Genomic DNA, 19,163 nt, shown 5'->3' with positions numbered 1-19,163 from the left:
TTGCTGAGGTTGGCTTTGAATTTGAGCTCCTCCTGCTTCAACCTCCAGGGCTACTGGGATTGCAGATATGTGCCACCATGCCTGGCCAAGCTTTTTTTAAATTACTACAATAGGGAAGAAAGAGGAAACAGGATAGGATAGACAGGAAGAGAAGCTAAATTTCTCAGATAGAACTTCTTTTGCAGATTTGGTTTTGGAACTATAAAAGTCTTGTACATTATTTTAAAACCAAAATAGATTCTTGAGCCCAAGGATGCTTAACCACTGAGGCACAGCCTACCCCTTTTTTAAATGTTTTATTTTGAGACAAGGTCTCATGAGATTGCTTATAGCCTTGCTAAGTTACTGAGGCTAGATTCCAACCTGTGATCCTCCTGCTTCAGCCTCCTGTCACTGGTATTAAAGGCATGTGCCACCACACCAGGCTCAAACTAGATTTTTAAAATGAAATTTCTACGCTATCTTTCACTCTGCACAAAACTCAACTCAAGTGGATAAAGGACCTAGGTTTTTTTTTTCTTTTTTTTTAAAGAGAGAGTGAGAGAGGAGAGAGAGAGAGAGAGAGAGAATTTTTTGATATTTATTTTTTAGTTATCGGCGGACACAACATCTTTGTTTGTACGTGGTGCTGAGAATCGAACCCGGGCCGCACGCATGCCAGGCGAGCGCGCTACCACTTGAGCCACATCCCCAGCCCAGGACCTAGGTATTGACCAGAGACCCTGTGTCTACTAGAAGAAAATGCAGGCCCAAATCTCCATCACATAGGCTTAGGAACTGAATTTCTCAATAAGACTTCTAAACTGCAAGGAATAAAATCAAGAATCAATAAATGAGATAGTATCAAACTAAAAAGTTTCATCATAGCAAAGGAAACAATAAAGAACATGAACAGAGAGCCTAAAAATGGAAGAAAATCTTTGCCACCTGTGCCTCAAATAGAGCATTAATTTCCAGGATATATAAGGAACTCAAAAAACTTAACACCAAAAAGACAAATGACCAATAAATAAATGGGCAAAGAAACTGAATAGACGCTTCACAGAAGGAGAAATATGAATGGTCAACAAATATATGGAAAAATGTTCAACATCACTAGCAATTAGAGAAATACAAATTAAAACTATACTGAGGGCCTGGCACAGTGGTAATCCCAGTGGCTCAAGAGGCTGAGACAGGAGGATCGAGAGTTCAAAGCAAAAGCGAGGCGCTAAGCAACTCAGTAATATCCTGTCTCTAAATAAAATTCAAAATAGGGCTGGGGATATGGCTCAGTAGTCAAGTTCCCTAAGTTCAAGCTCAAGAACAAAAACAACTACAAAAAAAAACACACTGAGATTTCATCTCCCTCCTGTCAGAATGGCAATTATACAGAATACAAGCAAGAATAAACGTTGGTGAGGATAATGATACACTCATACATTGCTGGTGGGACTGCAAATTGGTGCAACCACTCTGGAAAACAGTATGGAGATACTTCAGAAAACATGGAATGCAATCACCATTTGACCCAGTAATCCACTACTCAATATATACCCAAAGGACTTTAAATCAGCATATTAAAGTGATGCAACCACATCAATGTTTATAGTGCCTCAATTCACAATAGCTAAGGTATGAACCAACCTAGGTGCCCTTCAACAGATAAATGGATAAAGAGAATGTGGTGTGTGTGTGTGTGTGTGTGTGTGTGTGTGTACACGAAATATTACTTGGCCATAAAAAAAGAATGGAATTGTGGTATTTGCCAGTAAATATATGGATCTGGAGACTATCATGCTATGTGAAAGAAGCAAATCCCCCAAAACCAAAGGCTGAATGTTCTCTCTGATATGCAGATGCTAACACACAATAAGGGAGCAGGGAGGGAAGAATATAAATTAATTGGATTAGACAAAAGGGAATGAGAAAAAGGAGGAGGATGGGAATAGGAAAGACAGTAGAATGAATCAGACATAACTTTCCTGTGTGTATATATGAATACACAACAAGTCTAACTCTACATCTTGTACAACCACAAGAATGGGAAGTTATACTCCATGTATGTATAATATGTCAAAATACATTCTACTATCATGTATATCTAAAAAGAACAAATTTTTAAAAATTTTTTTTTAAAAAGGAAGGGAGGAATTTACAGATCAAAAAAAAAGAAAAGAAACTTAAGAGACACTTTAAACAATTACATTTTTTAAAGGGTCTTTAGAGATACACCAAAATGGAGCAGTCCTGGCAGCACACACCTATAATCTCATCTATTCAGGAGTCTGAAGCAGGAGGATCACAAATTCAAAATCAGCCTGGATGATTCAGCAAGACCCTGTCAACATAATATAAAAAGGGCCGGGAGGTAGCTCAACGATAGAGCACTTGCCTAGCCTGTGTAAGGTCCTGGTTTGATCCTCAGTAACACAGGGGAAAAAAAAAAAGATACACCAAAATATTTACATATGAAATGATATGAATCTAAGAAGAGAGAAAATAGAGATAGATATGGATAGAGGTAAAAAAAAAAAGGCAATGAGCTATAATTGATGAAGATGGGTTATGAGGATATGAAATTTTTAAAAAATACTATTCTATTTTTGTATGTATTTAGAGTTTTCCCAAAGAAAAGAAAGAAGTCCCGGGCAGGTTGCCTATATTCAAACTAAATTGTAAGTGTAAATGATGAAGAATATCAACTAGATCATAGAATTAAGTACAAAAACTGTTCAAAGAGGGCTGGGGTTGTAGCTCAGTGGTGGAGCACTTGCCTAGCATGTGTGAGACAATGGGTTTCATTCTCAGCACCACATATAAATAACTGAATAAAATAAAGGTTTGTCAACATAAAAAAATTGTTCAAAGAATTATCATAATCCATGCTATGAACTATATTACCGTGCTATTATGTGCCGGTATTCATCCTTCATTAAAAAAAAAAAAAAATCTTGGGATGCAAAAAGAACTGACTTGTAATTAATAAATCCAGGGCTTTTTGTTTCTCCCTGAAAGTAATCCAACTATTCTCATGACTTTAACAGTAACATTAACATTTACATTTCAACTTTTCCTTTAATCTATACTAATTCTTTGATTACACCTACTTCAAAGAGGTGAAAGGAAATAGGCTCTGTTTAAATACACACACACACTCACACACACACACACACACACACACACACACACAGAATTTGGGAGTAACTAACACCCTACATTATGCTCAAACGATGGAGTTGAAATTAAATGATTATTTTCTCAAAAATAAATCAACATGAGGCAAAAACATAGTTTCTTGTTGAAATCTGCATGTTCTACATACCTTATTATCCAGTTTTCTGGCTTCCATTTCAAACAAGACCACTCTATTATCCTTTATTTCTTCTGCTGAAATCTATGAGTAGATAAGTGAAAGTATATGTTTACAGATTCTGATATACTAATGAACAAAGTACTTTTTAATCTAATAGCATATAAAGTCTGTACTGATAAAAGTGAATTCTACAATGCCTAATAAGAAATCGGTAGCAATAAGAAAGATTTACCATTATTTATTTTATGTGTGTGAAATAAATATCTTTTCCAAATATGCCAAGGCTGCATTATGCAACTTCTTTTTTAAGTGTGGTTTCCCTAACTGGAATCTTCTTATTCCATAGAAAAAAATGAAAGCCCTCAAAGATTGAAGGCTACCCTCTACACAAAACCCTCTAGAGCTCTCCAAACATTGAGAACCCAAGTAAATCACACCTGGAGAACTCTATGAATTAAAATATCAGATGAGGGTTGGGGTTGTGGCTCAATGGTAGAGCACTTGCCTAGCACATGTGATGTGCTGGGTTCAATCCTCAGCATGACATAAAAATGAAAGAGAAAGGAAGGAAGGAAGGGAGGAAGGAAGGAAGGAAGGAAAGAGAGAGGGAGAGAGAGAGGGAGAAAGAGAAGAGGGAGAGAGAGAGAAAGAAAGAAAGAAAGAAAGAAAGAAAGAAAGAAAGAAAGAAAGAAAGAAAGAAAGAAAGAAAGAAAGAAAGAAAGAAAGAAAGAAATTGTGTCCAACTACAACATATATATATATATGTATCAGATGAGTGGTTTTTTGGTTTGGGTCCCCCCCCTCCCCAGTACTAGGGATCAAACACAGGGACTTTCTCATGATAGGCAAACGTTCTAACACAAAGATATAACCCCAGCCTCGATCAGTGTTTTTCATCAAGTGTAACTAAAAGACCTATTCTACTTAAAAAATAAATTCTTAGGGGCTGGGAACCCAGTTCAGTGGTAGAGCACATGCCTAACTGACATGACCAAGCCTTGAGTTCAATCCACAGCATCATACACACAAAACAACTTGTGGCTACCATGTCCCTAGAGAAATAACTACCGAATATGTTCTCTGCTCTACAAAAGGCAATACTGCCAACAGTCTGAACATTCCTATGCCCTTGGAAATCTGACCTAAAGCCAAACAGCTGCTCAAAAAATGTATTTGATGACTATAATAACCCTGAAACTCTCTCTAGGTAGCCAGGCTTTCATTCTCAGAGAGCTACAGTTAGAACTCTATTGCTCCAGGCAATGGTTTCTTGGACAGAAACTCTAGAAAAAATTTAAAAGCATGTCATTATGCAATTAAAAATCTAAAACATGATACAGCATATATTTATTTCCTTAGAGACAGTAGTGAACAATGGAAAATCTGGATGGGAAGATGGGTAGCAGAGTACAAGAACACAAAGCAATGGTAAAAGTTTACAGGTTCAATGGTCATGTTATAATGTAAAATCCATCTGTAATAAAATCCACCATGGAAAGTTTCTGTTATGTTGTAATGGTTAATCTAGTCTGAGAGACTCCTAGGAAACATCTAGGATTAAGAGACTTATAGGTGTATCTATGAGGGTGTTTCCAGAGATGACTGGCATGTGGGGCATCAAACTGAAGGGAGAAGATCCACCCTGAATGAAGGTGACACTATCCAATAAACTGGGGGGCCTGGATAGAAAAGAAGACAGAAGAAGAATTCTCCTTGAGCAGTGCATCTATTGCTGCTTCCATCTCCCTTGGACAACAGACTCCATCTCCTTCACTCTTACAAGGTGGACTCTCACCAGAGATTCTCCAGGGAGCTCCCAGGCCTTCAGTCTTAGACTAGGGCTGTATCATTGGTCCCCTTTGTTTGAGGATCAAGCTTCTTGGACTAAGCAGCTACTAGTTCCTCCAGATCTCTCATGTGCAGACAGAGATTATGGGACTATTTAGCTTCTGATCATGTAAGTCAATTTAAAAATTCTCCTTTATAATTATATAGACATATAACCTGTTGGTTTCATTTCTCTAGAGAATCCTAATACACATATTGAGAGACCTGTTTCCTTTATAGAAAGTCAAGTTGATCCATTTGGATTAGTAGTTTCTAACTTGGAAATTGACTCTTTCATGGAACAGGAATAAGTTTCACCAAAATGTTCCTGACCTCTATGGGCAACTTAAAAAACTGAAAGAAAGCATTCCCACACTGACTTTTTCTCCTTTTTTGGCACAGCACACTTTCTATTTGTGATTACTATAATGCAAGGGTGGATGGAAAGGCAACATTTGAGATCAAGTAATAAAGCATGGCTAAAAAATATTTGTCTGATATGTATAATTTCAGCATTATGCTAAATATTTTGAGACAAAAGACAAAGTATCTTTACCGTAATACTCCCTTTCCCTGCAGGTTTGCCATTTTTAAGTAACAGTGGTCTAGTTAGCTTCTTACTGGAAACAATCTGTTAAAATTGGAAGTAACAGAAAGAGCTATTTCACTTTAAACTGAATAGTTAAAAAAAAAAAAAAAAGAATGAGCATAAAATTCACTTAGAGTCATTTGAAATGGAAACATTAAGTCCATTCCTTAAAGATCTAGAGATTATAAGGAGATTTAAAATGCATCTACACATTTAAAACCCACTGGAAAAGATTTCCAAAGACCCCACTCTGGCAAGATACAATTTCCCCACTCACAAATTCCTTATTAATTTCATCATAATTAAACTTCTTTCTTGTAACAGAAAAAGAAGTTCAGATTATCATCTCCTACACAGATCACTGAGCTGAAACCCCTCGAGGTATAAATCAGGCCTCAGAACACTAAATTTTTCAACTGATGCAAAATTTCGATATTTAACTTCCACAAAATATCATCTTGCTTAAAATAATATATACCTATGTACTTCCCAAATGATATATCTCTCAAATCCACTAGAATTTTAGCTATATAATGTTTTTTACCCAAAATAAATATTTCTTTAATTTTCTCTCTAATACTATTGGTGAATCTTATAAAACTGATCAATTTCACAATGTCCTTGAGACACAGGGCATGATTTTCCAATAAGCCCGAAAATTTAACCCATGAAAAACAAATGTGAATGATAAATTCACTTGTTGAAAAAGAAATGACTCCTCCTTCCTGATGCCTCCTTTGGTTTATACAAATGAGTATGATCTCTCTTGATAAACCAGACTGAGCTAGGGTAAGCCACCAGGCATCCCTGCTGTAATCCAGCTCATCATGTAGAGAGAGGACAGATAACAAGGCAACTACAATAAATAGAGTGAGAAGCAGTGGAGAGTGCTAAAGTGAACTCAGGGTAGGCATTAAACTAGTCCAGGAGGCCAGAGAAGTTTTATGGAGTAAATGGGGTTAAAATGAGTGGAAAAAGAACAAGTCACATCAAAGAATGGTTTTGAGGCATCAGAGGCTGAGAGGTACCAGTCATACTAGTCAGAACACCGGGGAGTTAATGTGACTTCAATAGGATTCATGACTCAAATATAATAAAATTTCACTGAACTCTGCAGTAACTATAGCAGTGATATTATTTATTGAAATGCCAAATGAAGCACCCCAATTCAAAAGAATGAATAGGCTTTGCCAGAAAAACATGGTCCTTGCCTTTATGAAAAATAAGATAAATTCTATAATGTTTAAGCCAACCATACCAATATATGAATTCAATCTTTAACACAATTACATGCTTTTCAACTTAAAAAATTAAACTAATGAACACTCATCAAAAACATCCAAGTCTCCAGTGAAAATGCAAACAAAGTAGAATATAGCAGCTATTTATACTTACTTGTCCAAGGGTACATTCACATTCTCCTAAGAAGTCGTCATCACTCAGTTCGATAGTTTTGTTGTCAATATCATAAATCCCAAATTTCAATTTCTGAACCACTTCGAAGTAGTAATCAATAATAAATGTCTTAGAAAATTTGGGACTCAAGCAATTCTTAATCCTTTCTGTGCGTTCAACCTACACCCATTCCCCAAACAAAACAAAACAAAGTGTCTTCAGATCAAAGCTATACTTCAGTTTTAACATCTTTGCTTACTAAACATAATTATAGACATGAAAACCAAAAGAAGTTTCTTAATGTGCATAAAGAATTCCACAATCAAGTACAAGCTTGTCCAAAAAAAACTATATTAACAGATGAGATGGTTCTATTATTTTTAACTTATTAAATAAACTCCTCACATTTTGAAAAATGAGATTCAGTTTTCTTTTCACCTAAATTACTTAATATTACCTCATACCACTGTTGACCACTCGTGTTCAAAAATAACACACATAACGGGTCTGATTTTGATGCTACATCTTTATCCAAGAGATTGTCACAGGAAACATTCAGCTCCACCTTCGTGACACACTGAGCAGCCATCTCTCGAGCTGTGAGAAAACCAGTGTGATAAGAAAGCAAATTAAAAAGAGTCCTGAAGAAGCACACTCATTCCTAATGGAATTTGAGGACTGTCAGAATGTGCTCAGAGCAAGCATACTAGAATGAAATTGTTGCATGAGCCTCCTGGTGATTTGGTGTCTATTAGCTCATCTATGATATTGTTTTGTACTCCTGCTGAAATAACACTTGTTATATGACAGTAAAATATAGCTTTTAATATGACAAATAATATACATTATTCTTCTTTTCACCTTGCTAGACATTCTACCATTCTGAAAAAGCCCATGTATAATCTTAATTCTTGACTTAAAGGTAAATATCACTATAAAACAAAACAGAATAAACTACAACTTTGCCTTTACTTTTCTTGGCTTATTTAACAAGATTCTGAATAGGTTATTTTCTGTTTTCAAAAATTTTGTCAAAGACCCAAACCTAGGGAATGAAAGACTCAAAGTAACCCCTTCTCTCCATTTTACCCACAGCTTCACATATTTTGCAGCCATGGGTCTCAATCTTGGCTGCTTATTGGTATCATCTGGGGGAATATACAAAGTTGCTGATACCACAGAGAAATTTAACTGGTTTAGGGTACATCTTGGCCATCAGCTTCTTAGATTATTCGAAGGTGTCATGAGGTTGACAGACCTCTTGTCCTACAAAGAACATCCAGCAAATTGGTGTGATGCATCTTCTCTCATGATTTGCTAAGAAATCCCAGAATTAGCCTAACTTCCACACACTTCTTCCCCAACTGCCAATCAATACATTATGCAGTATTTCATCTCAGGGAATGAAAAGGACTACCAGGTGTCACCATGAAGAGGAACCAGGCATTGCATTCCCTAGATGGATGCTGGATGTCCACTTAGCCAGCTGTTCAGCAAGTTCTGAAGATGGAAGGGTGCCTCCTCCCCTAGAACCGCAGGGAAACACCCTAGAATGTAGAGTGGTCAGTGTCATTTGACTTGCACTTTGAGATCTAGCTGAACTTCTGGAAAAACAGGAATAAATTCACTCATCATCTTGTTGTATTTAAACATGGCAGTAGCACTGGGTATGGTGGTACACATCTATAATCCTAGCTACTTGGGAGGTTGAAGTAGGAGGATTGTAAATTCACACCCAGGCTGAGCAACTTAGCAAGACCATGTCTCAAAGTAAAAAGGACTGGAGATGTAGCTTAGTGGTAGAGTATCCCTGGTTCCATCTCCAGTACAAAAAATTAAAAAAAAATTTTTTAAATAAATAAATACACACACACACACACACACACACACACACATAAACACATACATATGCATGTGTTTATGGCAGTATGGCAGTAGCATTTCTGTGTTGTATAAAGTGCCTAATCAAGAACAAAAATGTAAGAATTACTATTAGGAGTTATTTGACAATGTTAAAAAACAATTCATGTCTTTTGAAAACTCTTTAGTCTAATGGACTCTCTAAAGCCAGTACCAACACTATGACAAAAAATCAATAATATCATTAAGATCCCTAAATTAATGGAGACTAAGAATAATATGGTTGGTTCTAGTAGTACCTATAAATTCCTTTTAAAAGCAATGCTATAGGGTTGGAGTTGTGGCTCAGTGGTAGAGTGCTGGCCTTGCATGTGCAAGGTCCTGGGTTCAATCCTCAGTACCACATAAAAATAAATAAATAAAATAAAGGTATTTTTTAAAAAAGCAATGCTACATGCATACACCTTCACCTTGGGAGAGAACTATTCCTTAATGAAGGAAAAAATTCCCCCAATTCCCCAGTTTGTCTCCTAAACCCAGGGATACCTATAGTAAAACTAAAAATTCTATGTCTTTTATAAAGCCCAATGTTTTGGTTTGGTTTGGTTAGGTTTAGTTTTTTGCCATTACAATATGCATCAAATGGCTAAATGCAAATACATTATAGTGACAATATGTACAAAAAATATGAATGGCAAGGAAAAGTCAAAGAAGCAGTCAGAGGAGAATTAACAGTATGGATGAGACATTGCCTAGGCTTTAAAAGATTCAATTTGAGCAGATGAAATGTTAGCACACAGTCAGGAAAGAGCAGGACACTCAAAGGCACAGTGGGGACACCTCATCATGTGTCACAGAACTAAGCTATGTGAACAAAGGAAGAGCTGAACAGGTTGACCTGCCCTGTGAGCCAGCCTGAAGGACTAGATGTGTGTGTAACAGGATGCTATTAGAAATGCACAAACCAGATATAATAGGATGAAACCCCTGATTAAAATGTCACTTGTCAATTTTTTTCTAATTCTACAGTGTATTATAATTAGGACACTTTAACAAGATACAACTCTGACATGATACGAAAAATGTCACTTTATCAAGCAATAAATGAGATAAAATTTAATACCAAAATCAGCATGTATTTTACCATCCAATTCAAATTAGTTATTTCTTTTCTGAAGCATATGTATATAATATCAGAGGGCATTTGTATGAATAGTGATAATACACCAATCAATCCTATTTACTTTGATTTATCAAAAAAAATAACAGTACTGAGCCCAGCCTGGTGGCACATACCTGTAACCCCAGAGGCTCAGGAGGCTGAGGCAGAAGGATTGCAATTTCAAAGCCAGCCTCAGCAACTTAGCAAGGCCCTGAGCAACTCACTAAGACTCTATCTCAAAAAAAAAAAAAAAGAAAGAAAGAAAGAAAGAAAAAGGCTATAGATGTGGTTCAGTGATTAAGCACAACTGGGTTCAATCCCTGGTACAAAAAAAAAAAAATGAAGTGCTGAAAACCTAACAAGAGACAAGAAACTAATAAGAAATTAGGAAAAAATAAAATAATAATAATAGTTAATCTGAAGATATTCTCATCCATGAAAGCTCTAACATATTGGCACAGAGTCTCATTCACAAACTTACATCCTCCAGCCCTGCCCCTGTGTGTAATTTGATCTTTATCCTTTTTTTTAAAGAGCTACTATATTCAGCCCTGAAATCAGACTGTGTGAGCTTTTACCTAGATTTCCTCACTTCCACCACTTACTGGTGGCCTTTAGTCTGTGTCCTCTTGGTTCTTCACATACAAAATGAAAACAGCTGTCCCTGCCTCAAAGGATTGTTGTAAGGCCTGAATAGGTTAATATATTTAAACAGTGTCTAGTACATGGCACATATACACATTTTCTAATTTTGTTACCTTAGCACTACCTGCTTCTTGGGTCTAATCCTTTCATCTTTCCCATATTCATATTTTTTTATTATTCCATTACACGATGATTTTCCTGATTATTCCAACCCACACCAAGTTGATCCTTTGAATTTCTGCTGCACTAAAAGTAACAGTTTACCACAGTAAGAACAAGATCAAATTTAGAGTAATGCACACCTGAGTTGAATCCTACATCTGATGCTGAGTAACCGTAAGTCACTTCAACTTCCTGACCCAAGATTTCCTTATTAGTAAAAACAGAAAACAGCCAATAAGCTTCTAAATCGGATATGCCCAGCATCTTGATCTTCCTAACGTAGAATCTGTGGAATGTTATTTGTATGATTTTTTTTTCTTTTTGCATAAGGAAGTTTAGAGTCTTGTAAATTGGCTGTACCCTGTGGAATAAACAAGGATCACTGAGGCTCCCAAAGAATAACACATAGGGAATTCTCTAATAGTCAACCAGAAAAGTCTTAAGTTTCTAAGAATGGGGAAAACTCAACAGAGAATGAAGATATTTCTGTGCAAAGTCAGTGTCACAAAAGAGGCACAACATATCAGTAGAGCATTATGTTTTTCCCACAAAATGCTCATACAAAAGTTACAAAAACAACATGCCAGGCACAGCAGATTATTTAGCAAATTGCTGACAGTTACATTACTGCACTAATGCCAGGAAGCAAATTCCCTCTATTAGCAGCAGTCCCATCCCCATCCCCCACCCCTGAAAATGACTCTGACTGCATGCAGCCTCCCTTTTATCTAAAAACCCATTATGACTGAATGGCAAATGGAAGAAATTACATAAGCACTCAGGTCTGGAACCTCCTAATAGCAACATTCATGAAGATGCTGTTTTCATTTCCTTTCTAGTAATTATCTAGCACTGATAATTTTTTTAATATCAAGAAGATATCTCATCTATAAATCATAAATTGTTTATAACCTTTGAGTATGGAAAATAGATGATTTTACTGGGACAAATGACTAGGCAGAAGTATGTATGAACAAATAAAGAATGATTCTATGAATTTCACTCCCAAAAGAATAGGATGAGCCAGGCACAGTGGCATGCACTATAATCTCTGTGTCTCAGGAGCCTGAAGCAGGAAAATTGTTGAGGCTGTCTAGGCAACAAACCTAAGTAATCACTGGAACTAGACAACAGCTTCCCTACTACAAGAAGGGTTTGGTTCAAGCAACTCTTCTTAAATGCATATAACCCCTAGAATACTAATAACTTTCTGAATCAACATTATCACACAGATCACTCAAAGGAATTGAAAATTAAAATCTGATATTTGAAGTGGAATTCAATATGTGAAATTTAAAGGATATAATTGATCACTTTCATGCCCTGGCTGAAAATCTTGAAGTCTTATCTACATCCTCATTTTCCATCCCCCCTTAAATCTACTCTTTCCATTCAATCAGAATGTCATGGAGAGTCTCCCTATTTTAGTCCCAAATCTCTCAAAATGTGCAGGTACAGACACTTCCCTAAACTCACGGTCACAACCCTACCTCATGTCTCCCATATGGCTCACCCACCAAATGTAATAGTCTCCTAATGGGTATCCCACTGCCATCTTTTCTCCATTCATATCATGATTTTACCACTAATTAAAAAACAAAAAATCATTAAACTAAGCCTGAATTCAGGACTCAACCCACATGTCTCCAGCCTATGTGAGCAACTTCCTCTGCAACTCTAAGTTCTTTGAGATCCAATTCAAAATTCCAAATGATACTTCCTCTATAAAGTTGATGTTGATATTAAAAAGAGAGAGAGAGAGAGAGAGAGAGAGAGAGTGAGTAGACGGGGTATGAAAGGAAAGGTGAAATTTGGAAAGACAATAAATAATTCCATGTATCTGGATAGTTTTTATTTTTTCAAATTGCTTCCAAGGAATATAATATCTCTGAAAATTACAAAAAAAATGTGTGTTGGGCTAAATAAGTATTACTATCCATGTCTCATTGCTATAACTATGTTAGCATTCAAATATCTGAATTAATAACCCTGGAGTATGTTGATGATTTTTAGCTCCTTGTTAATTTTCTAAACAATAAAATAGTGCTTGAAATTGTGATTAAATTCTCAGATGACTTGGAAAAACAATGCACTTCAGCAAACTTAACATTGGGCCCACAAAGACCTGAACAGACACTTCTCTGAGGAGGACATACAATCAATCAACAAGTACATGAAAAAATGCTCACCATCTCTAGCAGTCAGAGAAATGCAAATCAAAACCACCCTAAGATACCATCTCACTCCAGTAAGATTGGCAGCCATTATGAAGTCAAATAACAACAAGTGCTGGCGAGGATGTGGGGAAAAGGGTACTCTTGTACATTGCTGGTGGGACTGCAAATTGGTGAGGCCAATATGGAAAGCAGTATGGAGATTCCTGGGAAAGCTGGGAATGGAACCACCATTTGACCCAGCTATTGCCCTGAAGACCTTAAAAGAGTGTACTACAGGGATACTGCCACATCGATGTTCATAACAGCACAATTCACAATAGCTAGACTGTGGAACCAACCCCGATGCCCCTCAATAGATGAATGGATTAAAAAAATGTGGCATTTATACACAATGGAATACTACACAGCACTAAGAAATGACAAAATCATGGAATTTGCAGGGAAATTGATGGCATTAGAGCAGATTATGCTAAGTGAAGCTAGCCAATCCCTAAAAAACAAATGCCAAATGTCTTCTTTGATATAATGAGAGCAATTAAGAACAGAACAGGAAGGAAGAGCAGGAAGAAAAGATTAACATTTAACAGAGTCATGAGGTGGGAGGGAAAGGGAGAGAAAAGGGAAATTCCATGGAAATGAAAGGAGACCCTCATTGTTATACAAAATTACATATAAGAGGTTGTGAGGGGAATGGGGAAAAAAATAAGGAGAGAAATGAATTACAGTAGATGGGGTAGAGAGAGAAGATGGGAGGGGAGGGGAGGGGGGATAGTAGAGGATAGGAAAGGTAGCAGAATACAACAGTTACTATTATGGTATTATGTAAAAATGTGGATGTGTAACCGATGTAATTCTGCAATATTTGTAATGTTTTGAATAACCAATAATAAAAAAAAGAATATTTAAAAAAAATACATTGGGCCCAGTCTATAAAGTAGATGTAGATAATAAGGAAGTAAGTTTTACTACCTTCCATAGCATCTCACATTATTAAGATCTTAGCATATAACATGACAGCAATAGGTATTAGATTTGGGATATCATTTTAAAAAAAAGAATCTCCAGGGGTTGGGGCTGGGGCTCAGTTATGAAATTTGTGTTTAGCATGTGCAAAGCTCTGGGTTTAATCCCCACCACTCTCCACTGTCCAAAAAAATGTTTACAGATTCTTAAACTATCATAGTAAAATCTAAATAGTGAAACTATTGCTGATACTTTGATACATAGAATTGGGGAAGGCAGGAGTTATAACAAAAGTATCTATACTGAAACATTCTTAAAATAAGAAGTATGAACAGTTTAATCTTGTTTTTATTGTTTCAAAGTTTACAACTAAGATAATTTCTCTAGAAAATTCGGAAGATATATTATGCTATTCCATGATTTGCTACAGAGTTCAGTTAATATGTTTCATGTTATACTACTTTTCTAATCCCTTGGCCACATTTTAGAAATGTCACTAATTTTATTTTCAAGCCAATCAAAGAAACACTTCATCATAGGTTCTCCCAGGGGTGGAACCTGTTATGGAATTTCTCCTGTGTCCTAGTCTCTACTGAGTCTTGATTCTAAATGCAATCTTTCCAAAGCCAGGGTTATTTTCTTCTCCTCTTCCCTGGACATATATAACACTTAACTGGAAAAGAAGTATTTCACATTTTGCCACTATGTGCTCCTCATTAGTTTAAGGTATAGAACAATATAAAAATTCTTCCAGTTTAAAGCTGCAACTACAACTACTTTCATTCTCGAAATCTGTAGGGCTGGGGTTGTTTTTGGTAAGAGTGAGTGCCTAGCATGCACAAGGTCCTGGGTTCAATCCCCAGCAACAGTATATAAACATTACATATTAACCATCACTGTGTTGATGTTTGTAAGTTTTCTGATTTTAAGAATACTCATTCCAAGATTGTTTACCACATATATCTCAGTTGTTTTTAACTTTTTGGCAAACATTTTTATATTTCTCAACTATAACAGCACTATTCCTTCTTTCAGCATCTTCTATGTGTCAAGCACCATTACAAAGTGCTGGGGAATCAATAATGAACAAAATAGACAAATGGGCTAGGAGTATAATTCAGTGATAGAGCACTTGACTAGCATGTGCAAAGCCCTGGGTTTGAACCCCAGTATTGCAAAATGAAAAACAAAAACAGACAATCATCCTTATCCTCAAGAGGTTATACTACAGAGAGACAATTAATAGAGATAAACATGTAAAATAAATAGAATGTTAGGTGGAAGTAAGTTCCAGGAGAAAAAATACAGCAGGAAAAGGAAAGAGCAGGAAGTACAGAAAGTACTTTGCAATTTTAGATATTTTATAAATTTCTTTGACAACACCATAAGGACATATTTATTTTGATTTTCATTTCTTTAAAAAAAAATTCTGATACCTAAACAGATGGCAGTATGGACCACAAGTTCCTCTTTACATTTGTGAATATCTATTTTAACAGGTACTGATTATCATCTTATAGACTAGAGGTATGGTGAAACACATGCATGAGGCACTGGGTTCAGTCCCCAGCACCACATAAAATAAATAAATAAAACAAAGATATTGTATCCACCTAGAACTAAAAAGAAATTTAAAAAATTACTGAAGTACTTTGATGACATTGAATTGCAGCCACATTGCTGCTTTGGTAATTTTCACAGGACTTAGATGTAATTTATCCATTTGGTAAGAGGATGTTTCAAAATAATTTGCTGAAACCATTGTGTGATATTTCCTTTCATTTGTTCAAAGGGAAACTGTATTTATATGCTATCTGTCTAATGCATAGGGGGAAATCTGACCATCACACTAATTTTAATGTCTTTTTAAAATTTACAATTGCATTCTGGTAAGTTGACATATATTAAAAGAATATACATCCCTTCCAAAAGAATCCCAATATCATCCTATTCCCAAACTTCTTCAAATACATTTAAACCAGCATAATACACTTAAATGTAGTTATCAGACTCTTATCAAAATGTACATAACTGCTTTTGATTATGACTATCAAAAACCTAAATAATGTTATTAAATAAAACCTATGTTATGTATTTTCTAAACCTCCTTTCTGGCTAATCTTTTAACTACAAAAGAAAAAAAAACAGACAATCATCTTTATCCTCAAAGGTTATACTATAGAGAGACAATTAATAGACATCAACATGTAAACATAAATAAACATAACATAGAAAATACCCTAATTTGTTTGTATTTTAACCTAGTCAACAATCCTTGGAAGATAAATAAGAACATGGGGAAAAACACTGGTGAGAAGGAAGTTAAACTGGAGGGTGAGCATACAATACAAATGCCCTAACTAGGACAGCTCAAGCTTGTTGAGCAGTACTACCAATGAAACTGGCATTGATTCTTGCTAAAAGATTCACCTCAATGATCATATCCTGATAAACACTGGTAGCTCATTATAAAGCTTTGAAGGTCAAAATGTCATGTGATCATTTTTCACATCCAACATTAACTTTTTTAGTTTTGCTGACAGGCATACTTCCTAACCCAATAAATCACTGATGAAAAAAGTTTTGGAAAAGAGAAAGACTAAAAACAGCAGAAAAAAAGACCAGTGATGGCAACAAAAAAGAAAGAGAGCAGATACTGCAAAGGAAATATTCAGTAGTAATAGCATTGTAAAGAGTATAAATAAAATTAATTAATTAATTTATTTATTTATTTATTTATTTTGCAGTACTGAAATTAAACCCAGGGTTTTGGCATGTTATTATTGTAAGAGCTGTGCCATGGAGCACCATTCCAGTCTAATAAAATACATTAAAATGTGTAATTCTTAGATTGTCTTGAATTTTTGTGGAGATAAAGACATTCTTATAGCTGGATGCAATGGTAGACTCCTATGATCACAGTGATTTGGGAGGTTGAGGAAAGAGGATCACAAGTTCGAGGCTAGCCTCAGCAACTTAGCAAGACCTCAGCAACTTAGTGTGACTTTGTCTCAAAAAATAAATAAATAAATAGGACTGGGGATGTAGCTTAGTGGTAAGGCAACCTCAGACTCAATCCCCAGTGCCAAAAGAAAAAAAAAAATGTTTATAGTTATAGGTAAAATTAGGAGAGGTGTCCAGTCATTATGATATCCTTAGAAGCAAAGATTCCCTTTTTTTTTTTTTTTTCCCTATGCTGGAACTTCCTCTTCTTCAGGAACTAGACCTGAGAGAGAAGTGCACACTTTGTCGTTGGGTTTGTGTCATACACCTTTTAATCTGAGGAGACTTAAAATTCAGTTCTACCTAAAATCCAGAGAGTTACAGCATGGTCCAGTCCCAGGCAATTGCCTCTAAATTTTTTCAGTCCAGAGTGGAATGGATTTTTCCAGTGCCTTTTAAAAAATTCTCACAAAGGCAAAAGTGTCCCTGAATACCACACATTATAGTCCGAAACTTCTATTGGTGTCACTATAATTGCCATTACATATGTCATCTGTTCTCAGTTCCCTTTTCTTTTTGTATATTTTTCTGTTTTCCTCTACCTGTGCTCTTGATCTGTGTAAGTTGTATTTGGCTCCTGGCACTCAGGGCTGTAATTTGCTAACCCCAATTAATGACAATGGCAGTATAAATGTAAATATATACAGCTTATGGGTAGGTGTCAGGTACTTTGCCAAGTGTTTTACAAATACTATTTTATTTAATTCTCATAAAAACTACGTCACATAGCAGTATTAACTTTATTTTACAAATACAGAAACAGGCCCTACAAGGTTAAGTATGTCACCCAGGGTCAGACAACAAACAAACCTCATGCATAGACTTGAAACCTGAAGCTCTGTCTTATCCCAGACTATAATGTTCTTTTACACTGACATAAAGCTTGAGCCCTAAAATCTTACAGACCTGAATTCTAATCCTAATGCTATCACTTACCACTTGTGTGACTTGATAAATTATTCAATCCGTTTCCTGGAGTATGAAAAAGAATAACAATATCACTTAAGTTTGTGGTTGTGAGCATTAAATGAGGTAACATAAATTTTGCCTAGAAAGTTGAAGGGCACTGCAATCAATAATAGCGATATTTAACCCCACTCTTCCCTCTATTTGATTATCCATTACAAAGGCAGTCACGAAAAGATGATAATAAGGAGAACCAAAAGTTGCAGATAATCACCAATTGCATCAAGTGTTACATTAATGGTCAATTCGTTCGGTCAAGTTTCTGGCACTGCAAAATAAGTGCAATTGCACTTCCTCCACGCCCCTTGTACAGTGAACCCAAAGCAATGAAAGAATTTTGGAAGTGGAACAGGAACACTAAGATCTGCTAAGATATTCCTCATGTTGTTTTTGCTTTATACTCTACTAAAATCAGTAGTCACCTTTCCCACTTCACCTGGTAGCTTCTACTCAGTTACTCTGAAGCGATGTTTCACCACAAGTGTAGTTTGGTGAACCCATCCCTCTTCCCTGGGGGCGGTTCGTTGGATTTCGGGGCATGTCACCCTAATCTGGGCTACAGGCCCGACTCTCTCTTCCCCTGGGAGGTTGGCGAATCCTGGGCATCCCCCGCCCAGGTGCTGGAGCTCCAGGCCCAGGCAGCGCCTCGCGGCCCAGAGCTCAACCTGGAGCCCAGGCTCCTCCGGGAGGCGCTGGCCAGCCCCGGGTCGCAAAACGCCGCCAAGCTCGCCTGCAGGAGAACGGAAGCCCTCAGCGCACCCTGCATTATCTCTGACCCCGGGAAGCCCAGGGTGAACTTCCAGAGAGAGGGCCGAGCGGGCCCAGCAGCGCGGAGCCTACGCGCCCAGATTCTCTGGTCCAAGTCCAGGTCTATCCTCCCCCGAAAACTGGTGGTTTGCGGGGGCCGGCCGTGCGGCCCCGAAGCAGCTAAAGGCCCGCACTCACATTCTGGGTCTTGGGGATGAAAGTCAGGCGACAGTGGAAACCAGGCTGATAGCGTCCGGGTGGGTGCAGAAGCGCCCGGGATTTACAGGAACCTGGGCTGGTCTGGCGGCGGGGCGGGGCGGGGCGGAGCTGGGGTTGGGGTGCTCCGAGGGTGCCTACAGCACGCCGCGCCCA

General features: G+C 36.9%; 1 protein-coding gene across 1 annotated transcript in view; it reads right to left on the bottom strand.

The window, feature by feature from the left end:
* Cpne3 (copine 3) overlaps positions 1–19,095 on the bottom strand; it is a 53,378-nt gene extending 34,283 nt beyond the window's left edge. The window contains exons 1-5 of the mRNA XM_076835580.1: positions 18,990–19,095; positions 7,564–7,703; positions 7,107–7,286; positions 5,679–5,753; positions 3,305–3,376 (exon numbers count right to left, since the gene is read on the bottom strand). Coding sequence (XP_076691695.1) covers positions 3,305–3,376; positions 5,679–5,753; positions 7,107–7,286; positions 7,564–7,695 — 459 coding nt within the window. The 5' untranslated portion in view covers positions 7,696–7,703; positions 18,990–19,095. The remainder of the gene's footprint in view (positions 1–3,304; positions 3,377–5,678; positions 5,754–7,106; positions 7,287–7,563; positions 7,704–18,989) is intronic.
* Positions 19,096–19,163: the final 68 nt, after the last annotated feature.

The sequence above is a fragment of the Callospermophilus lateralis genome, chromosome 16 (assembly GCF_048772815.1).
Source record: "Callospermophilus lateralis isolate mCalLat2 chromosome 16, mCalLat2.hap1, whole genome shotgun sequence".
Taxonomy (NCBI): domain Eukaryota; kingdom Metazoa; phylum Chordata; class Mammalia; order Rodentia; family Sciuridae; genus Callospermophilus; species Callospermophilus lateralis.
This window is presented reverse-complemented; position numbering and strand designations above follow the sequence as displayed.